This window comes from Setaria italica, chromosome IV (genome assembly GCF_000263155.2).
Source record: "Setaria italica strain Yugu1 chromosome IV, Setaria_italica_v2.0, whole genome shotgun sequence".
NCBI lineage: Eukaryota > Viridiplantae > Streptophyta > Magnoliopsida > Poales > Poaceae > Setaria > Setaria italica.
The window spans coordinates 39,142,535-39,159,672 of record NC_028453.1 but is presented as its reverse complement, the minus strand read 5'-3'; the positions used below and the strand labels follow the sequence as shown (position 1 = coordinate 39,159,672).

The 17,138-nt window shown below is 44.6% G+C and overlaps 2 protein-coding genes and 1 long non-coding RNA gene across 7 annotated transcripts; all 3 read left to right on the top strand.

Moving 5' to 3' along the window:
- The first annotated feature begins 954 nt into the window (after window positions 1–954).
- On the top strand, window positions 955–2,471 carry LOC106804311 (arogenate dehydrogenase 2, chloroplastic). The gene has a single exon (XM_014805108.2). The coding sequence runs from the start codon at window positions 1,053–1,055 to the stop codon at window positions 2,127–2,129; it is 1,077 nt and encodes a 358-aa protein (XP_014660594.1). The 5' UTR covers window positions 955–1,052; the 3' UTR covers window positions 2,130–2,471.
- A 2,653-nt stretch (window positions 2,472–5,124) lies between these two features.
- On the top strand, window positions 5,125–9,046 carry LOC101768939. 3 transcript variants are annotated; one of them, XR_002677309.1, is made up of 9 exons: window positions 5,125–5,253; window positions 5,927–6,127; window positions 6,216–6,331; window positions 6,399–6,477; window positions 6,563–6,672; window positions 7,339–7,401; window positions 7,729–8,588; window positions 8,664–8,782; window positions 8,875–9,046. It is a non-coding gene; the product is annotated as an uncharacterized LOC101768939 (long non-coding RNA). The 3 variants fall into 3 exon arrangements; XR_002677308.1 differs by having other exon boundaries at window positions 5,955–6,127; window positions 8,664–9,046; XR_215111.3 differs by having other exon boundaries at window positions 8,664–9,046.
- An 881-nt stretch (window positions 9,047–9,927) lies between these two features.
- LOC101767993 (WAT1-related protein At3g45870) lies at window positions 9,928–15,503 on the top strand. 3 transcript variants are annotated; one of them, XM_014805131.2, is made up of 10 exons: window positions 9,928–10,332; window positions 10,542–10,604; window positions 10,704–10,820; window positions 10,901–11,192; window positions 11,362–11,517; window positions 11,635–11,786; window positions 12,080–12,604; window positions 12,822–13,939; window positions 14,039–14,093; window positions 15,222–15,503. In XM_014805131.2, exons 1-7 carry the CDS (start codon window positions 10,040–10,042, stop codon window positions 12,246–12,248), a joined length of 1,242 nt encoding a protein of 413 aa, XP_014660617.1. In that variant the 5' UTR covers window positions 9,928–10,039; the 3' UTR covers window positions 12,249–12,604; window positions 12,822–13,939; window positions 14,039–14,093; window positions 15,222–15,503. The 3 variants fall into 3 exon arrangements, with proteins under 3 accessions (XP_014660617.1, XP_022681381.1, XP_004966391.1); XM_022825646.1 differs by having other exon boundaries at window positions 12,825–13,939; window positions 15,225–15,487; XM_004966334.3 differs by having other exon boundaries at window positions 12,825–13,939; window positions 15,222–15,487.
- Window positions 15,504–17,138: the final 1,635 nt, after the last annotated feature.

The following is a 17,138-nucleotide window of genomic DNA, read 5'->3' as shown; positions in this document are numbered from 1 at the left end:
TGGGAAACGTGTAGTACTGGAAAGCGTTGATCGACACAAATTCATCTCAACTCCTTTTTTTTTTACACGAAATTGTCTCCACTCCACAACATGGGTTGTCATACTGTGGTAGACATGAATGCCAGCTTAGGACGGTAGACACAATCACACAAACTTCTTTACCTGGTTATCCTACATTCCTGCTTTACCTACCAAAAATTTATTCCCAGCATTTGTAGTTGTTCGTAACCCCTTTTAGTCCATAACCCCTTTTTTTCCTCGAAATTTACCAGTGTACGGTGTATTTGTATTTGTAGTTGTTCATCATTCTCTGTTTGGTTTCTTGAGCTAAAGTTTAGTCTGTGCCATATTAAATCTTCGGAGGCTAATTAGGAGGACTAAATATGAGTTAATTATAAAACTAATTACACAGATGGAGGCTAATTCGCGAGATGAATCTATTAAGCTTAATTAATTCATCATTAGCAAATGGTTACTGTAACAGCACATTGTCAAATTATAGACTAATTAGGATTAATAAATTCGTCTCGCGAATTAGCCTCTACATGTGCAATGGTCTTATTAAATATCTTTAATACTGCTAATTCTAATTAGTACGCGACTAATTAGGGGTGGGAACCAGAGCCTAATTTTATTTTGCTGCTACTTAAACTCTGGCAAAGTAGACTCGAATCAATCAAAATTAGTGTACCAACACTGTAGCGTTTTGTTTGTATTTGTGAATTATTGTCCAAATATTGACTAATTAGCTCAAAAGATTCGTCTCGCAAAGTACAATAAAACTGTGCAATTAGTTTTTGATTTCGTCTACATTCAGTATTCCATGCATGTACCGCAAGCTTGATGTGATGGGATCTTCTTTTTGCATAGTGCGAAAGTTAGAATTTTGATGGGAACTAAACAGGACCAAGTCTTTTAGTGTTATAGATGCTGTCACCTACTAATTGCTCGATTGATGTGACTCACTAGCATTCTCCCCCGTCCCCAGAGCCAAACCTGAGAGCAGCGGAAGGCAGCTGCAGCGGAGCTGAAGCCCAACCCCAGCCAAGAAGATGCTGTCGTCTTCCACCTCCCCCCTCCGCCTCCACCAACCGACCCATCCCCTCCGCCGCCACCCGCCGGCGCCGGCCGCGGCCGCCGGCGGCGCCACCCACCTCGCCCCCTCCCGCCGGTGGCGCGGGCACCCCCGGGCGGCGCCCCTCCGGTCGCGCCCCCAGCGCATCCGGGCGCTGGACGCCGCCCAGCCGTTCGACTACGAGTCCCGCGCGGCGGGGCTGCTGGAGGAGCGGCAGCGGCTCAAGATCGCCATCGTCGGGTTCGGCAACTTCGGGCAGTTCCTGGCGCGCACCTTCGCGCGGCAGGGCCACACGCTGCTCGCCCACTCCCGGACCGATCACTCGGCGCTCGCCGCCACGCTGGGCGCCTCCTTCTTCACCGACCCGCACGACCTCTGCGAGTGCCACCCGGACGTGGTGCTCCTCGCCACCTCCATCCTCTCCGCCGAGGCCGTCCTCCGCTCGCTCCCCGTCCACCGCCTCCGCCGCAACACCCTCTTCGTCGACGTGCTCTCCGTCAAGGAGTTCCCCAAGAACCTCCTCCTCAGCTCCCTCCCCCCCGACTTCGACGTCATCTGCACCCACCCCATGTTCGGCCCGGAGTCCGCGCGCGACGGCTGGGACGGCCTCCCCTTCGTCTTCGACAAGGTCCGCGTCGGCGACTGCCCCGCCCGCCGCGCCCGCGCCGAGGCCTTCCTCAACATCTTCGAGCGCGAGGGATGCCGGATGGTCGAAATGTCCTGCGCCGAGCACGACGCGCACGCCGCCGAGACCCAGTTCCTCACCCACTCCGTCGGCCGGATGCTCGCCATGCTCGAGCTCCGCTCCACGCCCATCAACACCAAGGGCTACGAGACGCTGCTCCGGCTCGTCGACAACACCTGCAGCGACAGCTTCGACCTCTACAATGGCCTCTTCATGTACAACAAGAACTCCACCGAGCTGCTCAACCGCCTCGAATGGGCCATGGACTCCGTCAAGAAGAAGCTCTTCGACGGCCTGCACGACGTGCTCCGGAAGCAGCTCTTCGAGGGCACGGCGCCGGCCCCAAACACCACCAACGTCCGCAAGTAACCATGGAGAATTTGTCTGAGCTAAGGTAGTAATTCAGTGCGTCGGTGCTTGCTGCTCGTCTCATGATCGTCGAGCTATACATTTGCATTGTATCAGTCTGTATCTGTATTCTCCCCAATTGAGATTTGAGAGGGGTTCTTCCTCTCTCCCTCTCTGGAAGAAGAACACCATAGTCCTTGTCAATTCTGCTACATTCCAAGTGATCCCCTCTTTGGGTGGATGGGGAAAAAATAATCTTATCTTATCTTGGAAATGTGGTAGATTGACATTGTGAAATTTGTGATATGATGATGAAAAAAGTGAATAAAGGAGCAATCTTGCCGCTGTGAGCTTGTGATATCATCACTATATCAGGATGAAGAAAATTCAGAAACAATCCCAATTAGCTTGTGTGTGTCTGCGTCGCTGAGGATCTTGTATCAGGAGCAAGTTTTAGTCACAAATCAGATGCCTTTCAGACTTTTGGATTACCTGTCGTCCCAAAGTTCGCAGTGCGTTGGTTGCGAGAGCGACCTCCCGCAAGGGAACCCCCCTTTGCGACGACGAGGTTTAGGTGTTAGGTAGCCACTGTTGTGCCAATTCATCAGTGCTGTTGTTGACAGCACTCGGTTGGTAAGCTGCTTTCTTGACAGCGGTATTAGGAGCACTAATCGCAAAGGAATCTCAAACCCGTGTGCGTTGATTGCACACCATGGAAAACAGCTTCTGGTATTGATCTGGGTCAGGTCCTTGTTACCTGAATTCTTTGCATCTGAATGGCGCAGTTTGTTAGTTACCCTCAAATAGACAAATGGTTCAAGTTGTTGCAATGGCATTTTTCATTGCGCTTCCTTCCTTGTATAAAAAGAGAAGACGCTGCAATGGCATGCGCTGGTCCTGGCGGCTGTTGGCCTTGCTTGGATCTACTGCCAGCAAAACATATCGGCAACGGCAAAGACAAGGATGGTATGTGGGCTAGGCAAGTAGGCAAACGTGCAAGCACGGCTGCAAAGAAAGGATCGAACAGGTCTTTGTTTTCTATTTGAAGCCATAAGCCAGAAGAGGCAGCAGAAGACCCCGTTTATGCAGTAGAAATTCCTGCAGAATTGTGCTAATTCCTGCAAGAAACATCTATGAGATTCCTGCCAGGTTCATGCTTTCCAAATTGGGGGGGGGTGCAAAAATGACAGAACAAGCCACTTCTGCCACAAGCACAAAACTGTGGTAGGCACAGTGTATCAGGTTCAGGTGAGCTCCTCCAGTCCTTCTCTCACCCCAAGCAAGCAAGCAAGTAAAAGCAGATCCGTGTCCTGACTGTCTTTTCTTCTAACCCAGCGACGAAAGGCTCACAGGAATTGAACGAGTACAATTGCGTCTGCAACACACGTGATGGAACGATGGGTAAAACACACACCTACCACACGTTACCCAGAATTCAGATAAAAAAGGGTCCGGTCCCTGTCGCCCATCCGTCCAAAATTTCCATTTCCTTTTGCGCTCGCCTCTCCTGGTGTTGACAGGTCTGCTCGCAGCAAGTTCTAATGGTTCACGGTACGCACTGAACGCCAGGGCACGCTGTGTGTGATGGGTCCGGAGCAATCAAGCTGACATCGACTGAACTAAGCACCTGCTTCTTCATTGCAAGATGTTGCAACTGATGGCTATTATTTTCTACCAGTAGTGTAACATGCGCACGTTTCAACTTTCAACAGTGTGGTGTAGTAGGTAAGATCTGCAGTCTTTCCATGGACACTGGGGTGTTCTTTGGGTTTGTGAAAGGCCAGGTTTCGCTTATTTAAAAAAAAAGTGTTGGAGCCCAAAATTAGCAGGTTTAGGTAGATATGGTAAGATCTGTTTAGACCGGTCTCCCAACCGGTCAGACCGGTTTGAGAAAAGTTTCAAAATGCAAATTGGACTTCACCATTGCGTAGCTTTTATCGAGATGATCAAAATGCATATACGGAACATCCGATTTAGAGTTCAGACGGGAGAGTTATGGCTTTGGGAAACTCTGTACCTAGGCAGACAGGTCAGACCGATTGCCTAATCTGACCAGACCGGTTTTGGGCTGAGTAAACCGAGTTGGAGTTAAATTTTAACACGAGATTTGTTACAGCTTGACTCTTTCAGGGACAAGACCTCCCCTCCCTATAAATATGAAAGACCATGGCCGATTGAGTTAGATCCAATCGAAAAAAAACATATCAATCTACTATTTTGCATCTTTTACTTTTTCTTAATGCTCTAGTTTTTCCAACCCCATCTTGTTGTTCTTCCTTCGTTTCGACGACATCTGAGGATGTTCTAGATGATTTGCCGATCCTAGAATAACTTTACGTGTGCCTGCCCTATTGGGATCCCTCCCGAATCAGTTCGGCGATCTACCGTCAGCCTGCACGACAACTGGTCAGATCGGTCCCTGTAACCGGTTCATACCAGCCTGTGCCGAGGTGCTGCGCGAGCCCCTCCGCGCGCGCGCGCGCACGATCGTGTGGGTTCACGTGTTGGCAGAAAAACGTCAACGAGAAGAAAGGACAGGTTTCTGAAAGCAGATTCGCCATGAGCTTTTGTTCGGACATCCTGTAATGTGACGGGGGGACCTGAAACTGTGAGGGACTGGGTCAGGCGCCAAATTGCTCTGTTCATGGCTTCCATGTACATCAACCATGCCCTCTTGTGGTGTCAACTGTCCTTTGCACGGGCGGATGGTCGAACTCGAACCTGTAGCTCGACGTGTTGGGGGGTCAGAAAAAGAAGAGGGGGAGGGAGCACCGTATAATGTTTCTTCTAAGCTACAATAATGTCAGAGCATAAGATGAAGGTGAGGCAGAAGAAAGAAGGTTTATTAGAGGCCCAAAACAATGTGAGGCAAAAGATGGACGCAATTTTTTTACATGCATTTTGGGCCTATTAGGAAAAGGGTCCCGCAAAAATGGCCCAAAACCAAAAAAAATCAAGAAGAAAGTCCGCTTGTAATTATTGGTATAGGTCTCTTCTCTCGCCGGCTCGGCTCCTGCCCGCCTCAACTTTGCTAGCTCCGCCCTGTGCCGCCGTACTGCCGCCTCGCTTGCTCTCTCCGCTCCGATCCATACGTTGACGTCGAGTGAGTAGGCAAGTCCGCCGGCGGATTCCTGAGCCCTTGGAGGTACTCATTCTTTTCCTGCTACTACTCCGGTTCTCTCGCCAATTTCTGTGCTTGCCGATTGGCGGCGCCATGAAAACCAGGCGATGTTGGTAGCCGACGATCCACTAGATCTCAACATATAGCCTTTTAGTATTACGACAGTGGTTAGCTTGTGGTAAATCGATAATCGTGATGCTCCCCGGCCTGGTAAGATTCTGATTTTAGGTTGTGGCTGTAGTCAGCATTCGTAAACACTTCAGTTCTTGGTTAAGAATGAGATTAGACATTTTTGTATGGCAAGAGAAGTTTAGAAATCAGAATGCGTTGAATATTAGCTATTCTTCATGTCCCACTATTGTTTTGTAGAGCGAATTCACCTTTGATATATCATGTGTGGTGCATTTAGGTTAGTGTTGCATTTAGATTTTAGAGAATGCATTGTCTAGGTGGACATACATGGTACATGCTGTACTTTGGGATCCCTACCAGAACCACTCTGTACTTCTGTAGCAAGTTCTCGGGTCTCAGTTTTAGAAGACTAATCTAGTGATCCTCTCATTGTACCTACATAAAAAAGGCAATATAATGTCTGTTTGTGATAGAATGCATGGCTTTCCATTCCTTAAACCTGGAGGACACTGAAGGTGTAATTGAACTTTTTTTCCTCATTTGTTAATATTTTTTTGTATTATAGGTACCTGATACTCTTGTGTTTTGGTTAGCATGACAAAGAGGAAGAACAATGATCCCTTGCATGAACCTGCTAAAAAACACAAAGTTCGTAGAAGGATGGCAACGAAGAACAATGATTTGTTACATGCGGCTTTCAGGGAAGGAAAGACGATGAGTCTCCTAGAAAAATCATAATTGGGCGATCTGAAAATCTTACTTCTAGGTTCAACCCAGATCACAAGCTATTATGTTAATTTTACCAAGCATCATGTTACTCTTCTTACTATTTTCTTTTGTCACTATTGCAATAGAGAAAATAAGTTGTTTGATAGCATTGTGGACCTAGTGACAAAAGAAAAAAGATGACTGTGTCTTCCTTAGCAGCAGTAGCCTTCTATTGGAAGCTAGAAGTACCCTTTTGACGGAGGTATGATAGTTTCTTAATCATAATATATTTTGTGTATTTCTTCTAATATTTTACAAAATTATTACAGTTTGACAATGACAAGGAGATTCTGCAATTGTGGTTGAAATCCTGGAGAGGCCCAAGAGTTGAATTTCTCATTCATCCAGGTGAGATAATTAAATAAACCAGAGTTATATTTGCCAATAGATTACTGTTACTTGTAGATACTAATATAGCATAGTGTTCATGCAGTTTATAGTTTTGGAACAGCAACGACCTCTGCCAAAAACCCGCTACTTTCTTTCTCAGATAATTTTGTGGATTCAGAGAATTGCAGAATCATTAAATCAACCCTTACTGAGGTAATTTATTGTCCAGTATGACTATTTTATTCTCAAATACTGCATGCATTAAGAACATTGCTAATGTATAAAATCGAATGTGCTCCGTACAGATTGTCCTTGATGACCCTGACCATGCCAATCTTAGATTTCATTCTACTGTTTATGCATTTAAGAGAATTAAGGACAATCGTGCTTGGGGGTCTGTAACTATGTATGCCTCCATTATGTACATCTTTTAAATAGATAAAAAGTATTTTTTTAATCTTTCTAATAACATGATTAATAAAAAAATGAAAACCAATACTAAAAGTGATATATTGCTAGCTTTGTTATATCTGCCATGTGGTAAGAACATTTAATAAATTTCCAAACCAGTGCATAAACTTCTTGTATTTCTTACCTCAATAATTGATTTCAAATGTTCCATTTCAAAATTAGTTTCCATTTCAATTGCTCCCGGTAATTTTGAAATAGTTCCTTTCAGAACCATCCTATGATGAAAGCAGGACTTATAGTGAATAGTGATGTGATTAATTTAATTTGTGTAGTGCTAAAGTCCTTTTTCGAGTCAAGAGATAGATAAATAGCCACATCCCATTTGTAAGGTTCATTAATGTTGTTACAGTTAAACTTATGAAATGTGTATGCAGTAATAATTAGCCTTAACATATAACACATGTGCAGCTTGTTCAACATATTTGTTTTATGGCAATGGATAAGACTACACGAGGATTGGATCAAGTTAAGGTAATATCCACATGGCATCATATGCACTTTACTATTTTTGCTACTACATATTTTTTTTAATTCAAGATGCTAGTTTTCACTATTGGTGTTTTGGTAACAGTAAGTGAAGGTGTTGATGCTAATACTAGGCTGATCATGCCTTTGTTTAGAAAACTGCATCAGTAGACCTTTCAAAATTTTCAAAGGGCTTAGTGTTGGAAGTACTTCAAATTTGTTGTATGGTTGACATATGAAATGGCTTGCAAGAATTATGGTCTCATATTGTTATTTATGACTTGTCTTATTAAGAATGAAGGCTGATATAAAGTATTTTTTTTAACTATGCAGACTTCAAAAACTGTTGAACTGTTAGAAGCCAATGTGCTCATTGCAACCAAATTTCAGAATTTGGGCATATTGCATACAGCTCTATTCAAAGGGTCAGCTATTCATTTTGTGCTAGATGACTTGATGGATTTGTCTACTTGGCATGGCTTCAGCTCTTGTCTGTCAGACTTCAAGAAGAGGAATGTACCTATGTTTTCAGGAAGACTTCTTGGATCTGTCCCTCTAGGCACAATGGCTAGCTACCCTAATGAAAGATACAAGATTCTAATCAGGTCTCTTCTTAAAGAAATGGTTGGATTGCATAGAAATGAGCATTGCTTCAGTAACATTTCTGAATCTGATATATGTCTTCGGGTACGACTGTTAAACTTTCATGGAAGCTAAAGCTATTGGAATATGATAATGTAAAAGCTAGGTCCAACCGTAGGTCCATTAGAGCTATCATTGCAGATATGTTCAAGGGTTTAACTCTACCCAGTGATTTAAAGGCCCTGTTAGAGTTGCTAGATTGTGACTATTTAGTACCAGGTGACTATCTGTGCACTCATTGCTCACTAATGGATGATATCAATAAGAGTCACATGATCGGTGATATACATATGGAGTTTACTTCAAATCTAACAAATAGGGATAAAGCGATAGTGGCTGAACCCCTGTATCACTATATAAAGAGATGGAAAGATTTGATTAGGCCAAACACATTGCTTAGTGGCATGTTTAAGCACAAGTTTGATGTGGGAAAAGATGATACTGAAGAAGTTGAAGGTGGTACCGATCCTCGTCTATTGATGGCGAGAGGTGTTGCGGAACTTATTTAACTTTGTTGGCTATTGCATCTTCCTTATGAGGTGAACATCCAGGTTAGTTTCTTCTTCTACTGCATAATATTTATAATAAATAATTTTACTAATCACACGTACTGATTTCCAATGTAGTTCAAGGATCAGGGTGTCAAAATTCAGCGGCGGGAGATCGTCAGGATCATCACCTCTGAATTGCCAGACATACTGCATATATTACAGAATGAGCTACGTGCTATTTTTGGAGATAAATGGTCATGGGTTGAGATATTTCGATAAAATAATTGTTCTTAGATTATAACTGAAATTAATTAATATGATGATCTTAAATATGTCTTTTTTGCAGGTTCGAGAGGTATTTAGTTATCAGTAATGCTACGGCTACGTTCTTGCTGCCGCTGATGGCTGCAATACTCTGTTTAATGTGTTACGTGTCTCTGCTGTATAAGTGGCTCTAGCATGCAAAATACTGTATATGAGCTTGTACAGCTTACTCTTTAATTATTAGGAATTAAGTAGCCCTGTGTCTATGTGCACGCTAAGCGTTGATATCGTGAAACGAAGTTCGATGAGAAGGCTTCATATTTCAAAGAATTGATCTTATTGCAAAGTTAGCCGTGTGAGTACTAGTGAACGGCGGCTGCTTGGAGGTGATGACGGGGATGGTGTTGTGTTGTGGTCGGTAGCAACCGTAAGAAGCAATGAACACGTGAGGAACATGGACCAGATCGACACCGTTGGTGCCAACCACAGCAGTGGGCAGTGGATGGGTGTTTATGATCAGCAGCCAAAGAAAAAGGAGTCAAAAGCCTCGGTGGTACGTTCGTGGCTTGTCTCCATGCAACCCATCTGCAGCCTCGCGGATGATGTGATTGTTACTGGAGTATGAGTGAATTGCCCACCTTTCTTTATCAGCTTAAGGTTTTGGGTTGAACTTATTGGTGCATGTAACTTAGGGTGTGTTTAGTTGGACTGTGGCTTGTCTCTCTGCAACCCATCTGCAGCCTCGATTGTATCAAAGTTAGAGATCTCAAGTTCGAATCCTGACGGACACGATTAAATAAAATAATTGTAGCCTCCTCTAATTTTCACTTGGTGAGGGAGCTTGCACGTGAGCTAAAATGAGATGCAGCTGGTTCGTGATCTGAACTTGAGCAACACCAGACGGAGGAGAGGAGAAGACATACCAGAAACGGGAGCTGTCAGCTCAGATGTCCGCGCCCGTCCCTGATGTTTGTTGGTCCCAGATGTCGGGCCGATCTTCTTGGATAAGAACGAAACCATGGCCTATTCCTTTCCTCCCGAGCGAGTGAGTGAAAGTGAAGCGGCCGTGGGACCCGCTGAGAGCTGACGGCCCCACCGGGGTGACTTTTCCGCTATAAACCTGCCGGCTGCCACGCAAGCACGCACACGCCGGCACGCCAAGCTAAAACTACAGTGCAGTGCAGCAACTACCCTTCCTCTTCCTCCTGCCCGCGGGAGACGAGGGAAACGGTCGGCGGCGGAGGAGGATGGGGCGCGGGGCGGAGGCGGAGGACGACGCCGCCGGGGAGGGCAAGCCGACGCTGCTGCAGCGGTGGTCCTCGTCGGTGTGGGCCGTCAGCGGGAGCGGCCGCCTGATGTGGGCGCGCAACGAGGCGTGGCAGGCGCACGCCGGGATGGCCTTCGTCCAGGTCTCCTACGGCGGCTACCACGTCCTCACCAAGTCCGTCCTCAACGTCGGCATGAACCAGATCGTCTTCTGCGTCTACCGCGACCTCGTCGCGCTCGCGCTCCTCGCCCCCATCGCCTTCCTCCGAGAGAGGTGCTCCCCAATCCCCTCGCCCTCACCTACCTACCGAGTTCCTTCAATTTCCCCTGCCCCCAACAACCCAAAAAAGCAAAATCTTTTGTTTCTTCTCTTACTATCTCTTACTTACTCATCCTAGGGGATTCATCCGCAAAGCGAATTAGAAGGAGAGTCAATTCGAGTTGAAATGTTTCTTCCCGTAATGTCGCTATCCGTTCTTGCAGAAACGTGCGGCGCCCGGTGACCCGTCAGCTCCTCGCGTTGTTTGCTCTCCTGGGCTTCACAGGGTAATTTATCCGCCCGTGGAACAATATCTTGAGTTCTTTTCTTGTTTCCCATCACTAAACACGGGAAAATGTGGTTCTCTTCCTGCTACCTTCCTGCAGGATCTTTGGGAACCAGCTCCTCTTCCTCCTTGGCCTCAGCTTCACCAACGCCTCCTACGCCGCGGCTTTCCAGCCGGCGATACCGGTGTTCACGTTTCTCTTGGCCGCAATTGTCGGGTAATCACCGAAGCATCTTCTGACATGGACACAGTCTCAAATGTCAACTGAATTCTAAGCAAATTCTGCATATTTTCCAGTGTTGAGGTGATCAACATCTTCACGAAAGACGGATTTGTCAAAGTTCTTGGCACAGCCGTGTGCGTGTCTGGTGCGGTCCTTATGGCCATCTACAGAGGCCCGTCTTTGATTGGGATGGTAAGCACCATCGCAGCAGATGGAAATGCTCTGGCCGGCACACGGAGTAGCAATGCCTATTCTGCTCAGTGGTTGACCACAGCCATGCTCCGATATGGTGTGGAGACATGGCATCTTGGGGTCGTGTGCCTTATTGGAAATTGCTTCCTGATGGGTGCTTATCTAGTCATTCAGGTAACACAAACTTTGGAGCTCTAATACTCAACCATGATAATGGGTTAAGTATTACTGTAGCATTCTTTTCTTTTTGTTATTGACGAAGAACATGTGAAAGGATAGGAATGTCTATGTTTATGATCATGACTGTATAAATCTGTGTCTTTTTCTCTTGTGACAACTCCAGGCTCCGGTGCTGATAAAATATCCTGCAAGCTTATCCTTGACTGCTTACTCCTATTCTTTTGCCACCTTGTTTATGGTATTGACTGGGGCATTTGCTACCAATGGGCTCCACGAGTGGGCACTGACAACAACTGAGGTCATAGCTGTCTTATATGCTGTAAGTATATAAACTGGACTTCAGACTTAGACTTCATGACTTGTATGATAATGCTGAGAACCTGAGATTTAGAAATCTCCCTGGTTATCTAACCACATTTTTTGCTTGTACCACCAGGGAATTATTGCATCTTGTGTGAACTATGCGATCATGACTTGGGCAAACAAAATTCTAGGACCCTCTCTAGTTGCCCTGTACAATCCACTCCAACCAGCATGTTCTACCTTGCTTTCAACTATTTTTCTTGGAACCCCAATTTATGTCGGAAGGTTTGATCCAACTCTCAACCCTATAACTATGCCAAGTCACTGTTTCAACATTGTGTTATGTTGATTTCTCTGATTTTGGATCCTTTAAATTGGTGGTTCCACTGAGTTTATCAAATTGCCAACTGCTCATCAGTTAGCATACTCTAATACTCTTTCAAGCTAAATGATATTAGTTGTTGTGTTTGATGAATGATGACATATAGCAGTGGTTAATATTGCTTATCTCCTTGTGAGATCATCAACCAACTTGTAATTTCTGACTTTGTTTACATCTGCATTTCAACTCCTTTCAGTGTTGCCGGGGGACTCTTCATCATTGCTGGTCTTTACCTGGTTACTTGGGCTCGTTACAATGAAGCTCAAAGAGTCCTGACAGCCAGTTATTTGCGACCTCTTCTTGTGGAGGACCCACCAACCGCCAAGGCAGAAGGAGGTTCCTTCAGTGGCTCCATTGATCCCTAGACCCCAGAGGGGTAGATGGGTTGGCTTAATTGTTTGTTCCTAGGACAGCAGCATCAAATTTATTTCACACGTGTTGTTAGTTTAATACAGTTCTTGCCTAGAGTCGTCCTCTTCAAGATACCATGCTTTAAGAAGCATGTTATTACCATTTAAAGCATTTGAATTAAGTTCCATCCTCAGGAAGACTTGCAGGATACTGAAAGAAATCATATCCTGAACATAAGCTGGACCTTCTGCATCCCAGTCGGCATTCTGCACCAAGCATTTGTAGAAGATACCTTTGGTCAGGAATTTGCAGTAATCCTCCAGCTTCTATAATTTTCTTTACAGGGCCATCAAAACCTCTCCAATGAAAGGTACTTACATTGAGGGCTTGACCTGTTTGTCAGTGTCTTATGACTTATGAGTTTAGGAATGTCAAGTCATCAAGATTGCATGGCATATATCCATTTCTATCATCTAAATAAGTTAGCTTTGCGTATATCATATCTGTATGTCAACATTCAAAAACATGTATCATGAGCCATTCGTATTGCACAGATTTTGCTAACTTGAATTTATCTTATGCGCTAGCAGAATATTCTTTTAGGCCTGGAAGTTGAAGCTACAATACACTAGAGCAAGACAACTGTTCTTCTGTGGCAGAGTCAGCACTCCAAAGATCTGATATCAGATTTTGTAACAATTGGTTATTATAGTACTCGTATTGTGCCTTGTTGTATATGTGTTTATCTTCTCTAATTCCATTGTTGTCTTTGCTTCCGGCCGGCTATGATCAGTACTTCTGCCAAGATCAGTAGTGTTCTTACGCGACGATGGAATCCAACCTGCTCTCGCCCTCGCTCCCTACCTCTTTGTTTCTACGCACGTACTCCCGCCATGCTAACTTTTCTTGTCATGATGGAACCGTCGAACAGATGAAGACAATGATATCCTCGTCGGATTGAGATCGGATGGCTGAGATTCATGGCCTGAGACCAAAAAAGGTACACGTGTAAAATGGCCTGAGATTCATGCACGTACTCCTAGCGCACCCTGCCGCCTCCGCCGTTGTTCCCCGCACTCCCCGGCGAGGAGAAGCTGGCCCGGCTCCAGCACGCGCCGTGAACCGCGAGGATCGAGTCCTACGCCGTGTCCGGCCGCCACATCCTGCTCTCGGCGGCGGCGGGATGTCCGGTCGCCGGCACGGTGGCGTTCGACGCGTCCGCGGAGGAGTGGCACTTCGTGGATCGCGAGAGGAGCCTGCCGTTCGTCGGCGAGGCCGTTCCCTACGGCCGCCTCTTCCTCGGCAGGTCCAGGAGCAAAGACTCCAAAGACCTCACCGCCTACGACATCGCCGTGACGAAGAAGGGCACTGATCGGACGCTGGCCATCGTCGAGGTCCCTCTTACTTTCGTCATGGCAGGAGACTCGCCGGTGATGTCCGGCCAGTTCTTCTCTTGCTTGGGGAATGGGGTCGTGTGCGCCATGGGTTGCTTGACCGAAGGAACATCCCGCGATGTAGAAATAGATGATGACGAGCTCTACATCCATTTGTACAGCCCTGTCAGTGCAGAGGAAGGGGAAGCAGAGGCACAACAGGGTGTAACCGTGCTATCCAGCAAAGGCTCTAGGTATCACCTCAGGCTTCATGAGCCACTTTGCCGGCTGGTTGCCCCAACACTTGTTGCTGCTCCATGCGTTGCTATCTAGTAAGCCTGCTTTCTGTCCTCTAATAATTTCTCAAAAAACTCATCAACAAATGTACACTCCCTTTACTGAATCATAATCAAGCACCTTTTGGTGTGCAGGTGCTTTTGTGGTTTTTCTGATCTACTTGGGAGCAACACATTGGGCTGCTTTTTGGTATGTTTCTTCTCAATTCAAGCTCGAGTTTCAGTTATGAGGCAGGGCAGACTTATTTGCTTTATAAACTGGATTGGCATTGTGCTTTGTTTATCAGTTTGGCAGCCTTGCTTGTATTGACTTTTGATCGAATTGAGGGATCAAACTGAACTGTGACACTTTAAACCTTGTGAAATATGCCATGTCGAAATCCAATTTGTTGGTAGTGCTTAAGTAGCTTCATTATTCTAAAGATTAGCAACTGCAATTTATACATACCATAATTTTTCTAAAAAAAATACACCATAGCCTCTTCTGTAATGTATATAAGATGGAATTTTTTTTACAAGTTGCCGTAATGATATCTTTGCACTTTCTTTTGTGTGGCCTCCATGGCCTCTTCTGTAATGTCCTCACTGTATAACAACTTATCAGTCATTAGGCATGAACTATGAACATTGGCAGTATCAGACACTAAGTCAATAAAGGATCTGGCAATATATTAAAACTTATGCTACTAAAACACCATTTGTGTTCTTGTGTACCTGTGTGTTTTATATACTGTATATGATAATGATAGCAAAGATCTGTCAGAAATTGAGAAACAAATTGTAGTACACGTGCACATTAAGAAAGCAAGTGTTTCGCAAATTAAAATTGTATGTTAAAGACAAAGTGGGCCAATTACCCAAGAAGTAGAAGCATCACTTGCAACAGCATGGGTGGGCGCCCCTGCTTGGAAGTGATGGTTTGGAACAGGGCAGAGGGCATGTACCAGACATGGCCATTCCTAATGCCATCTTTTAGTGGGGATGATCGATATAGGATATGCAGATTTAACTACCCGCTGAAACATTGTGATTTTAGTAAGCCCCAACAACCTTTAAACACAGACCTCATGCTCAAGCAGATAACAAAATCATGAGTCCTCATGTGTGCTAGTTCGATTTTCATGTGTGCTAGTTCAATTTGATTTGCTCCACTTGATAGTATGTCACTGGATTTTGATTGTATTTCCCAATTTGATCATGGTATATCATGAACATGAATTTTCTCATACTTGCATCTCTTTACTTGCTCACGCTGATAATGAATGTCTATGCAGAAACAGGTTTCCAAGTATCTAACCCAGTCCATTTTCGTGTGCAGCAGCTATCGCGATTCTGTCAGCATACACACAACAGTACGCATGATGCACAGTGGTAGTTCGTATGGTAATCAGGGCACCTTGGAGTACTAGTACTGAATACTGATGGAACTTGCATTGAGGTTGTGCTTGCTTCCTGAGGTGTGCAGGTTCCTGTAGTCTCTTGTTTATGACATCTTGTGTGGGCAAACGATTCTCCTACTGTCTGTTGCTCGGGGTTCTACTAAAATGGATATCCTGTAATTTCTGAAGCTACCTAAACTCAAAAGACATGCATCGTGTTACTATTGCCGTTGTTAACTTGCATTTATCTTTCGCGTCAGATTGTTCCTTCAGGCATGGTAACTGAAGCTCATGGTTGTTCTTTCAGACATGTGAACTGAAGCTGCAACATACTAGAGTTAGACAGTTAGTAATGGTAAAGAATACCGTTCTACCGTGATGATGGAACCAACGTATACTGTACATTCAGGAGAAAATCAAAATATCACTCCAAAGGCCAGTGTCCGATTTTTGAACTTGCTGCACTCTGCGCGCTTGCGTTTTGTATCTGCGTTTTATCCTCTCTGTTTCCAATCTTGTCCATGGCTCCGGCAATCTAAAATTTCCGTACCGTTGCATGGTGTAAGATATGCATACTAAAAGGTATATTTTAATATTACATAATAAAAAGTATATTTTCACTAGGGAGCATACTGTATATGCTTCTATATGATGTTGTCGATACCTTACATAAACTGCAGCTGAACAAATTATATATACAAACGAGGAACGTTTGGAGCAGAGAAGAAGAAAAGATTCAACTGAGTTTCATAACTGATAACTTGCATGCCTTGCAGCTTGGCATTTGGGCATTAGTTCCAGATGCCATCCCGAAAAAAAGAAAGAAAGATGGAAGTTCACACCACCAACTGGTTCAAGCATCCCTTGTTGAGTTGTTGTAAAATGTCAGCATCGGCATCTTCAAAACAAAGAGCTTTACAAATGGCATCTGTTTGCGGGTATGAATCAGTGCAAGACAGGTCAATCCTGGTCACAGTATTCAAGGTACCAAATAAATGGATAAAAAGTTCGGTTAATTTGAGGAGGCATTGCAAAGTTGAAAGTTGAAACAGTACATCCAAGTTCAAACGGCAGTCTGGTGACAATATCAGGTGTACTGATTGCACTGCTGATCCCCAAAAAAAATCATCCAAGGTGAAGAGAAAATTATAATAATAAACTTAAACAAAAGATACGCAATCTTCCAGTATGCTACTCCTCTCTCATGAATGCCTTTCAGAACACTGGGACTTTGTGTACTAAATGATCATGTTGCTTTTCAGTCTAGTCGCAATACTGCTACTTCTTAGAAAAATCACTAACTAGGCAATTCTCCTATCTAGTCCAAGGGCATAAGCAAAACAGGTGAACACTTCTGTGGCAACAGAATCCAGCATGAGAATGGAAATAATACTCGAAAGGCTATGTATCAGATTTTGGAACAACTGGTTGCTGAATCCAAAGATCATGTATCAGATTTTGGAACAATTGGGTACATCTATCTTTTCCTGTCTCAATGTTGTCTATGCTTCCGACTATGTAATTTTATAGACAGTTACAAATCAAATTGACAACAGTGATATGCAGATTGTAGGATCACATGGCAATCCCTAGTTGTGCCGTGCATGGCACCACATTTAAAGAAAAGTTAATGAGGGATAGTTAAATTGATTCACCATGTCCATGTGTTTCACTTTTTAGAACTTGCCTAGCAGGTAGCAGCAAACAGCATTGGTGACTAATTCATGCCATACAAAAAAAAAATTATGCCAATTGCCAGCCAAGTGCTCTCACTGTCTCACACACCAATGCTTCAAACATACTTATCATAATATGGCATCATTGCTTAATTTTTAATGATCGGCTTTACAAAAGGG